This window comes from Nicotiana tomentosiformis, chromosome 2 (assembly GCF_000390325.3).
Source record: "Nicotiana tomentosiformis chromosome 2, ASM39032v3, whole genome shotgun sequence".
Classification (NCBI taxonomy): domain Eukaryota; kingdom Viridiplantae; phylum Streptophyta; class Magnoliopsida; order Solanales; family Solanaceae; genus Nicotiana; species Nicotiana tomentosiformis.
In genome coordinates, this window is record NC_090813.1 from 177,519,377 (window position 1) to 177,530,333 (window position 10,957).

Sequence of the window (10,957 nt, forward strand, 5' to 3'; positions counted from 1 at the left end):
TTCATATTTTATCGTGACCCTTCTCAACTTTACTTGTACTACAACAACTTAATTTATATACACTGAACACTACCAGCATAAGCAACATTTTATGATTGGCCGTTTCCTTATTTCTCAACTATTTAGTTTTTCTTATTAATATTGACAGTTATTTGTACTTATTTTCTAAATGACCGATATTATATAACTTTTTGAGCCATCCATATATGTAAGTTAAACTCGTATTAATATTGATGAACTTTACTTATTTGAATAGGTTGATTAAGCAAATCTTGAATTATTTAGTCAACCAAAATCATTAGAAGAGTTGACATAAATAGCCTCCACTCAACCATTTAAAAAAAAAATTCAACTAATATATAATATGTATATAATTCATGTAAAATATGTGTATAATTAATATATTATGTATAACAATTCAAAAAGTAAACAATGAATGTGATCGGCAATGTCAAAATCCCATATCTTTACACACAAGATACACATACTTATACTAGATTTTTTATTGTTGTTGTTGTTGTTTACAAGCAAAATAGGAATACATAAAAGAGGGTGGTTGGTAGAAATGGCCCAGCAAGGGGTTGGACTAGCCGGATGTTTTTAAAATTGGCGATATTTCAAAATGACCCTCGGACGAGCATACAGTTATTGCTCTTCAGAATTTCTCTACCGAATTGGTAGAGTTCATGTTATATTTACTCTACCTATCTGTTAAGTTATTTATTAAAGTTTACCCGATTAGCATGATTTTGCTCTTCAGAAATTTCTCTACCAGATTAGTGGACTTTATGTTATATTTATTTTACTTATATGTTAAGTTGTTCATCGAAATCTACACAATTGACATAACTTTTTTGTATTATTTTTTAACAAAGTGTTACTCGAATTTGCAACTTCAATTTCGGTTAAACCACCCAAATCTGCTCCAAATGATCCCAAATTTAAAACAAAGCCTCCAAATACCAACTCAAACAATTCCCAATCACTAATTTAGTCAAAATCCCAAATCAAAAAAAGATTCACTTTGTCTTCTTCATCATTTTCTAATATCCAACAATGAAGTTTTGAGATTTTTACAGTAAATCACTAAATTGGTGTTCGACCTAAGAATTTAAGCACGAATTATTAACATTCAAAATGAATTTTTGAAATAATTAATCATTAATCTTCTACTTTCTACCACCAAGAATTTCAAGCTTTAAATATTAACAAATTGTGACGTTCAAGTAAAACAAAGGGAATATTTTGCTAAGAGCAGTTAAAATGGAGACATTCCCCAAGACCAGTTCAACAAAAGCCCAATTATCATCTGTATCCTATATTTGGGCCATAAAACTCTACTAACCCATGAGCTTGAAGGCCCGTAAAATTACAGGTCTATAGTCTTCTATCAACGAGTGGTTTCCGAATTTGAACATCTAGGGTTTTCAGAATTCTCTTCAGTGGTGAGAAAGAGTGAGACTCGGAGAGAAACGCCATGGGTAAGTGATACCAAACTTCCATTTTTTATTTTTGCATCGGCATTATATTGTTTGTTATACTGAATGTATTAGTATTGCCCTCGTTTTTATAGCAAGGATCAAAGTTCACGAACTGAGGCAGAAATCAAAGACTGAGCTTTCGGCTCAGTTGAAGGATTTAAAAGCAGAACTCGCTCTACTCCGTGTCGCTAAAGTCACCGGTGGTGCTCCCAACAAGCTCTCTAAAATGTAAATTTTCATTCCTCTTTTTGTTTTTTATTTATTAACAGGTGGATCTAGGATTTTAAACCAGTGGATTCTGAGTAACACTGCATACACTTATTATGAAGATATATCTGTTTTAAAAATTTCCAACTATTTATGTATTAGTAGTTTTGTCAGAAATTTATATACTAGTAGTAAACATAGAGAACTTCTTGTATAGATAGTTTTAATCAGTATAGTAGTTGTATATATGTAATTGGACCTGAAAGCGGTGGCTTGTGGGAATACACTGGGTCATTGTTGTTGGACCTGAAAGCGGCGGGCTTGCACATGCTGCTATAAAGCTACATTTGTCCATGTTGGCGGATATGCGTATGTGTATGTGAAGTGATTCATTTGCGTAAATGGGTTATTTTGATGCAGAAAGGTGGTGAGGCTGTCGATAGCGCAGGTTTTGACTGTGATATCACAGAAGCAGAAAACGGCACTACGGGAAGCATACAAGAACAAGAAGTACTTGCCACTGGACCTTCGTCCCAAGAAGACCAGAGCCATCCGTAGACGTCTTACAAAGCACCAGGTAATTAAATCCTGACCCCGACTCTTAAGGCTATGCTGTTAAGTTTTTAATAATTGAAAGGACTGCATAATGATCTGCCATTGTTTATGAAAACCTATTGCTTTCTGTTGTGATGTATAGTATAGTTTGCTAGTTTTGTACTCATTGGCTCTTTAAATGTTTAATGTGTAGTTTTAAATTTATTATTATTAGTTGTGACATTTATATTTTTTTACAGTGGCATTATATTATATGTCAGTACTTAGCTTTAATAAACGGTAGCACGATGCACTAAGACTCCGGCTATGCACGGGGTCTGGGAAAGGATCAGACCACATTGCGTCTATTGTACACAGCCTTACCTTGCATTTCTGCAAGCGGCTGCTTCCAAGACATGAACCCGTAACCTCCTGGTCACACAGTGACGATTGTTATGGTTGTGCCAAGGCTTTCCTTCAAAGACAAAATATTATAATTAGAAATTGGCTTGAGTGGAGCAAAATGAGATATGAAGGATTCATATAGGCGAACCTGACTAGATTGGGATTGTATTTTAGTTCATTGGTGCATAGATCCATGTTCAATCTGTCTGCACGGGGTCTGGGAAAGGATCAGACCACATTGCGTCTATTGTACACAGCCTTACCTTGCATTTCTGCAAGCGGCTGTTTCCAAGACATGAACCCGTAACCTCCTGGTTACACAGTGACGATTGTTATGGTTGTGCCAAGGCTTTCCTTCAAAGACAAAATATTATAATTAGAAATTGGCTTGAGTGGAGCAAAATGAGATATGAAGGATTCATATAGGCGAACCTGACTAGATTGGGATTGTATTTTAGTTCATTGGTGCATAGATCCATGTTCAATCTGTCTGCACGGGGTCTGGGAAAGGATCAGACCACATTGCGTCTATTGTACACAACCTTACCTTGCATTTCTGCAAGCGGCTGCTTCCAAGACATGAACCCGTAACCTCCTGGTCACACAGTGACGATTGTTATGGTTGTGCCAAGGCTTTCCTTCAAAGACAAAATATTATAATTAGAAATTGGCTTGAGTGGAGCAAAATGAGATATGAAGGATTCATATAGGCGAACCTGACTAGATTGGGATTGTATTTTAGTTCATTGGTGCATAGATCCATGTTCAATCTGTCTTCATTTTCAAAATGTTGCATCTCTTATCTCTCTGTGTATTTTTGTTTGATAAGGCTTCTTATCTCTGTGTATTTATTCAGTATCATGCTTTAAAATGAAAAGTTGTTCCCATATTCAGGAAGTAAAATGGAAAAGTAAGAAGAGGGAAGAATGAAAATGTTCTATTTTTTTATTCCATTAAGTTCATGAAGAATGATAGGAAAGTAATGAATGCTGGCCGATGTCCCTAATAAAAAAATAAATATTAGCTGATGTCCATTCTCTGGTGCCTATTCCTTTGTACAGTATAATTGGTAACCTCTTTCTGCATACTTTCTAATTCTGGAAGTAAACTTTGACATTTTATGTGTTTATATGTTGAGCTCACTCAGCACAACTAGCTTTAGCACCTAGCATAAACCTCAACCAGCCTACAGCTGTACCGATGCAAATAGCACCTAAAGGGTTTTGTTGAGGAATTTGTTGCACTTAATGTGGTATTCTCATTTTTCTTGCTAATTTTGCCTGGAGATTTTTGAGTTCTTTGAGGGATTTATTGAAGTTACATAGGAATTTGGTCCAACGCTAGGCATAAGAAGCACTTGCTTGAACATAAGAAGTGCTTGCTTTCTTTTGTTGTCTGGTTGATTTGGTATTTGATTTTCACTTTCAAGTGAGTGAGTACATATTCAAGTGTAACTTCTAAGATTCAGATGTCGGAGTACCTTGTGGATTTGGAATAATGTATGCTTGTTCATTAATTTCTCTTGCCTCTGTTGCTTGAATCTGTACAATTTGTGGTACATTGGCTATTAGCTCAAGAACTGGCCTATGTACAGTTAGATTTACATACTATTTGTTGTATTGCTATAAATGGTTATATATGAATTCATAGAACATAAATTGGTCCTGTGTTATGGTTATATATGAATTCATAGAACATAAATTGGTCCTGTGTTAGAATACCTGGTGTTTTCATTTGTGCTATCTTTTTGACATGTCTTTTGTGGTTCCGTCTACACTCTTCACTTCTGACTCATGGTTTATTTTCGAGTTAAGTCATTAACAACTTGCGCTGGTTTAACGTGCAGGTATCTTTGAAGACAGAAAGGGAGAAGAAGAAAGAGATGTACTTTCCATTGAGAAAGTATGCCATTAAGGTTTAAGTATCCAAATCCAACTTAGATAGTCATTGTGATGTTAGAACTGGCAGAGCAAAGCCGTGTAACATTGTTCCGCACTGGGTGGCTATATTTTCTGTCATTCCTGTTGTTGCATTATGAAGTGGGAATTTTTGTTTGTTTCGTTTTTTCTAATGTTTTCCTGGTCAGAGAAGGTTCAGTTTTTAGTAGTTGTGTTCAAGCCTAGTTATCTGTCTTCATGCATGTGATATGTTTTACAAGATTTAATTCACCTCTTTGCCGAGATTTTGTTCAGCATCAAGGTGATGAGGTGTGCATCTCATCACCAGTGAGCTCTGTTTTGACTAGCGTAGCACTGGATAGATAATGGGTTCCCCCCTGTCCTTGTTTTATTAACTCGACTATTGTCTGCATCCGAGTTTTAACCCATGACGTTCCTCACACATCACATAACATGCTGTAATTCATATGGCTGTAAGATTTGTTTGGAAAATTTAACATCTGTTTGCGAACAAAAATCACAAGCCTCCAAGGTTGCATGGAATGGCTATTTAATTTAAGGAAAAGGGCCAATATCCCTAAGGTATTGAAAATGGCTCAATTTTGCACTCCTTCCACCTTTTGGGCCATAAATGCCCTTAATGTTAGTTTTTGAATTCAAACTTACCCTTATATCTAACAAAAGGGCTAACAATACCTCTAACATATTGAAAATGGCTTAGAAATATCCTCTGTTAACTTTTTGGTCCGCAAATGCCCTTAACCTAGTTAATTTGTTAACTTTAATTTCACCATGTGATATTTTCTTAATTCGTCGTGTGTATTATTTGTATTAAATAAACCTACCTGTATCTTTTAAAATATTCAACGACCTTGGCCCGCTCCTATATATTTGGACTGTCGGCTAAAAATAATTACATTTGCTAGTTAAATATATAAAAAATATACATTGATTATAGATAAAAATATGTATATTATACATTAATATTTTAATATACATTTTACATGATATTATTTTTAGGAGAAATTATACGGTGTAGTTTTCCCTATTAATTATGATCTATAGTCTAAAATCCCCCAAATATTATCTTAAAATACATAATCTAGGTGTAGAAATCAATGGGTATTCAATATTAATGAATAAAAATGATCAAAAGTTACTTACTTCTCGAAATTTAGTGAAACCCCTCTCAAATATCGCCACTAGCCGAGCTTGTAAAGTCCAAAAATGAAGAAAAGACTCCACCCCCTATTATATATTCTGTCCAGGCATCTCGCACCTGCGATTTACTTAACCGCTTCTGCGGTCCCGCAAGTGCAGCAAAAAATCCCTCTTTTGCGGTTTCCCTTAAGGCCTCCTGCTTTCGCATCTGCAGACAAGACTTCGCTTCTGCGGAGGCGCACCTGTGCCCAAGACTCCGCTTCTGCGGAAACTCTTGCCCCTCGCATAATTCGCTACTGCGACCATCCTCCCATATCTGCGAGCTCACATTTGCGGAAACAACCTCGCACATGCGACCACTACCCAGCCTTGCCCCATTCCGCATCTGTGCCCTCATTGTTGCTTCTGCGGCTCCGCACCTGCGGTCTGTTCACGCATGTGCGATTACACAAAACCCGAAACCCAACAAATTTCCCATAAGTCCAACATTCATTCCGATATCAATTCGAAGCTCATCCAAGGCCCCCGGGACCCCATCCAAATATACCAACACATCCTAATACACGATATGAGCTTAGTCGAAGCCTCAAATCACATCAAACAACATCAAAAACATGAATCGCACCCCCATTAAAGTCTATTGAAACAAATGGATTTTCAACTTCTACAATCGATGTCGAAACCTATCAAACGAACTCTGATTGACCTCAAATTTTACACTCAAGTCATAAATGACACAACTGACCTATTCCAACTTTCGGAACCAAAATCCGAGGCCGGTATCAACAAAGCCAACTCTCGCTCAAACTTCTCAACTCTCTAAACCTTTAACTTTCCAACTTTCGCCAATTCAAGCCAAGACCACGTACGGACCTCCAAGTTGATATTCAGACACATTCATATGGACAAAATCACCATATGGAGCTATAAGAACCATCAAAACTCCATTCCGGAGTCGTTTACACATAAGTCAATATCCGGTCAACTCTTTTAACTTAGGCTTCCAACCTTGGGACTAAGTGTACCAATTTATTCCACAACATCCCCGGAACTAAACCAACCACCCCAGTAAGTCACATGACCACAAATGAACATAGAATAAGCAGTGAATGGGGGAACGAGGTTACAATACTCAAAATGACCGGCCGGGTCGTTACATTCTCTCCCTATTAAACAAACGTTCGTTCTCGAACCGATCTAGAATCATACATGGAGTATCAAATAGGTGTGGATAGTTTCTCTGTATCTCCAGCTCAGTTTCCCAAGTAGCCTCCTCGACTGGCTGACCTCTCCACTGTACTTTCATTGAAGCTATGTAAGGCCCCGTAAAAATTTCGTAAAGGAATTTATGTTTTCGTGGTGCCGAACTAGGATAATGTGTTTGAGGAGTCATTTCTGGGGAGTAAAGGAAAATATTTTCGAGAAATGTCATTTCTGTGGCCCACTATGCGGTCGCAAAATCACTCTGCAGACCGCATAATGGCCGCAAAGCGAATCAGAGGCGGGGCAGCTTGGAGGAAGGTCTGCGGTGCATTATGCGACTGCAGACCAATTCTGCGGTGCATTATGCGACCGCAGACCAGTTCTGCGGGCCGCATAACTACCGCAGACCCAAGCAGGCGGCAACAGTTTTGGGCACCAAATTGTACGGCTGATATGCTAACCGCATATCCATTCTTCGGTCGTATATGCGACCGTAGATCCTGTTCCAGAGCTTCATTTTTTTTTTGTGTTTTTATAACTTGACCCTACTTCGTTAAATAGACGCAATGGACCATTACTTGAGCTAAAACCTGATGTTTTTAGAGTGAGAGAGTGCCCTAGAGTGGGAAAGTGTTCCTCAACAATTTATTCATCAATTCTTGCTCAAACCTTGGAAGATTAACAAGTAAAAACCACAAGGTATTCATCCTAAAAGTAAAATTCTACACTCTAACCCTCAATCTCGAATTTTATCTAGAATTGGGTAATTAGTAAGATAGATTTTGGGCATGAGAGTTGTCCATCTTGCATGCATGTGTTATCAAAGAGTGTAAGAAGATTGTTGAGCTAAGAATGGTAGATAATGGGGTTGGGATGATGGAAACCACCATAGGAGGACCTTGAAACTTTAATGCACATCTAGTGTTTGATAAAATGCTCAAATGAGCTAGAACCATGATCATCCTCCTAATTTTGGTTCAATTTGTTATATTTCTAAAATAGATTGAAGTTGCCAAGAATTCCGGAATATTTTGGAGTTTAAGGAAGCTCCATAGAGGTATGTTGGCTAAACTCCTCTCCTAGAATTAAATCCCACGGTATTCATGTAAATTATGTAAGTCCCAAATTGTTCATTATGAAAGTGGCTATTCCGAATAAGCTTGTGTTGAAATATATATGTTTAATATATATCCCAAAATGCTTTTATCATGTTATGTTATCATTTGATAATATGTTCAAAGTATGGGCTGTGCATTAATAATGTTGCGACTTCAAGTCAAGTTCAAACGAAGGCTATTATGCCAATTTTTTGAAACATCTCTATGTGCCCAAGACTCTTAAATGCTCACATGTGTACTAAAGACATTGATTTGAAATGCCTTGTTGTGGATGATGATGATGATGTTTGAAAGTGAAAAAGGTGAGCGTGAAATGTTAAATACGCCCGACGTGCCAATAATGACTTTATAATTGTGGCCACTAGTGCCAATGAAATGTAAAGATGCGAAAGAAGTATGAAATGAGATGATTGGTATAAGAAGGATGATATCTCTAAGGAGACGGCCTAGCCGATCGGGTCATGATCGGACGCCATGCCACACACATGGTGGTGATTGTGTTGGAAATTGTGATTGTGGTTGATGTCTCTAATGAGATGGCCTAGCCGATCGGGTCGTGATTAGACTCCGTGCTAAAAGAACGGTGGTATTGGTATTGTGAATATGGGTATCGTGAATGATGGCATATTGGTACTAAAGACCTCCCAACTTAAAATATGGAACGTTCGTTCAACGTTGTCTTGATCCTAATTTGAAGTTTGATGTTGTTTGAGGCTTCCACTGATATTATGATTGTACTTGCTCGTATTATTTATCATTCTACTGAGAGGGTATTTTGTCATTCATACTAGTACTATTCCATATGTACTAACGTTCCTTTTGCCGGGGGCGCTGCATCTTCAATGGATGCAGGTGGTTCCACAACAGGAGACATTGATAAGTGATAGCGGTACACCCTCTTCCCAACAGACTTGGTGAGCCCCTCTTCATTTCGAGGTCATGTATCTTTTGTTTCTTGTGTATTGTGTTTGAGGTATAGCCGGGACCTTGTTGCCGACATTATCATAATACTCTTCTGTATCTATTAGAGGCTCCGTGGACAAAATATAGGTTGTATATTGGTGCTGGGGAAGTCAAACAATGTTATGTTGTGTTTGAATTACTTGTTCCACTTTAGACCATGAAAATGTATGTGAAATTTGAGACTCTAAAATGATGTAATTAATGGTAAGAAATTGGTATTGAAGACATGATCACCTTATTGTCTAATCAACGAAAATATGTATTCTCTTTATTCATGGATGATTTTGGGTAGAAGAAAATCTAATAGGCTTACTCAGCCGGGTTTACTCGGTTGAGCGCCGGTTGCGCTCCCTGAGTTTGGGGAGTGACTATCTCAAATTTCGAATCTGTCGATCCAAAATGGCCACCGGCTCCACATCATAAGGCAAATCTCCATCTAACTGACCCGTGCTGATGTCCAAAACATATGAAGGATCACCATTGTACTTCCGGAGCATGGAAACATGAAATACTGGGTGAACACTCAATAGACTAGGTGGAAATGTAAGCTTGTAAGCAACCTCTCTAATCCTCTCAAGCACGTCAAAATGGCCAATATACCAAGGGCTTAACTTGCGCTTCTTCCCGAACCATATAATACCCTTCATGGGTGAAACTATGAGCCATAACTTCTCTCCTACCATATAAGAAACATCACGAACTTTCTGATCTTCGTAACTTTTTTGTATAGGCTGTACCGTGTGAAGCCGATCCTGAATCAACCTGACCTTATCCAAAGCATCCTGAACCAAATAAGTACCCAACATCCTAGCCTCACCTGACCCAAACCACCCAACTGGAGACCGACACCACCTCCCATATAAGACCTCATATGGATCCATCTGAATACTCGATTGGTAGTTGTTGTTGTAGGCAAACTCTACAAGTAGTAGAAATGGACCCCTAGAACCCCCAAAATCCATAACACAAGCATGCAACATATCCTCCAATACCCTGATGGTGAGCTCGGACTGTCCGTCCATCTGAGGGTGGAATGATGTACTCAACTCAACCCGTGTGCCTAGATTTCATTGAACTGCTCTCTAAAACTGCAATGTGAACTGCGTTCCTTGATGAAAAATAATAGACACCACCACACCGTGAAGTTGAACAATCTCGTGGATATAGATCTCATCCAACTGCTCCGAAGAATAGGTAGTCCCAACTGGAATGAAATGCGCGGACTTAGTCAACGAGTCCACAATCACTCAAATAGTATCAAATTTCTTCAAAGTCTATGGGAGCCCAACAACGAAGTCCATGGTGATACACTCCCATTTCCACTCAGGAATCTCAAGCCTCTGAAGCAAATCGCCCGACCTCTGATGCTCGTACTTTACATGCTGATAGTTCAAGCACTGAGCTACAAACTCCACTATATCTTTCTTCATTCTTCTCCACCAATAGTGCTGCCTCAAGTCCTGATTCATCTTTTCCACACCAGGATGAAGGGAATATCATGAGCTGTGGGCCTCCTCAAGAATCAACCCATGTAACCCATCCACATTGGGCACAAAAATCCAACCCTGCATCCTCACCACCCCATCATCTCCAATAGAAACCTCCTTGGCATCACCATGCTAGACCGTGTTATTAAGGACAAGCAAATGGGGGTCGTCATACTGACGCTCTCTGATGTGCTCATATAAAGAAGACCGAGAAACCACGTAAGCTAAAACCCAACTAGGCTCCAAAACATCTAACCTCACGAACTAATTGGTCAAGGCCTGAACATCTTATGCAAGCGGTCTCTCACCAACATGAATATATGCAAGGCTACCCATCTCACCGCCTTTTTACTCAATGCATCGGCCACCACATTGGACTTCCCAAGGTGATAAAAAATGGTACTATCATAGTCTTTTAACACCTCCAACCATCTCCACTGCTTCGAATTTAGATCCTTTTGCTTGAACAAGTATTGTAGATTCCGATGATATGTAAATAC

At 38.5% G+C, this 10,957-nt stretch overlaps 2 protein-coding genes across 2 annotated transcripts; one reads left to right on the forward strand and one right to left on the reverse strand.

The window, feature by feature from the left end:
- The first annotated feature begins 1,326 nt into the window (after positions 1–1,326).
- LOC104105446 (large ribosomal subunit protein uL29) lies at positions 1,327–4,749 on the forward strand. The gene is made up of 4 exons (XM_009613755.4): positions 1,327–1,481; positions 1,574–1,709; positions 2,109–2,265; positions 4,474–4,749. The coding sequence occupies exons 1-4, from the start codon at positions 1,478–1,480 to the stop codon at positions 4,546–4,548; spliced, it is 372 nt and encodes a 123-aa protein (XP_009612050.1). The 5' UTR covers positions 1,327–1,477; the 3' UTR covers positions 4,549–4,749.
- A 4,589-nt stretch (positions 4,750–9,338) lies between these two features.
- On the reverse strand, positions 9,339–9,776 carry LOC138906154 (uncharacterized). Its single transcript, XM_070194679.1, has one exon. The coding sequence runs from the start codon at positions 9,774–9,776 to the stop codon at positions 9,339–9,341; it is 438 nt and encodes a 145-aa protein (XP_070050780.1).
- Positions 9,777–10,957: the final 1,181 nt, after the last annotated feature.

Excerpts from the sequence above, each read along its gene's own strand:
- LOC138906154 (XM_070194679.1), bottom strand. The coding sequence starts at position 9,776 with ATGTTGGGTACTTATTTGGTTCAGGATGCTTTGGATAAGGTCAGGTTG.
- LOC104105446 (XM_009613755.4), top strand. Across the intron at positions 1,710-2,108 it reads CCCAACAAGCTCTCTAAAAT|AAAGGTGGTGAGGCTGTCGA; the intron begins GTAAATTTTCAT and ends ATTTTGATGCAG. Across the intron at positions 2,266-4,473 it reads GACGTCTTACAAAGCACCAG|GTATCTTTGAAGACAGAAAG; the intron begins GTAATTAAATCC and ends TTTAACGTGCAG.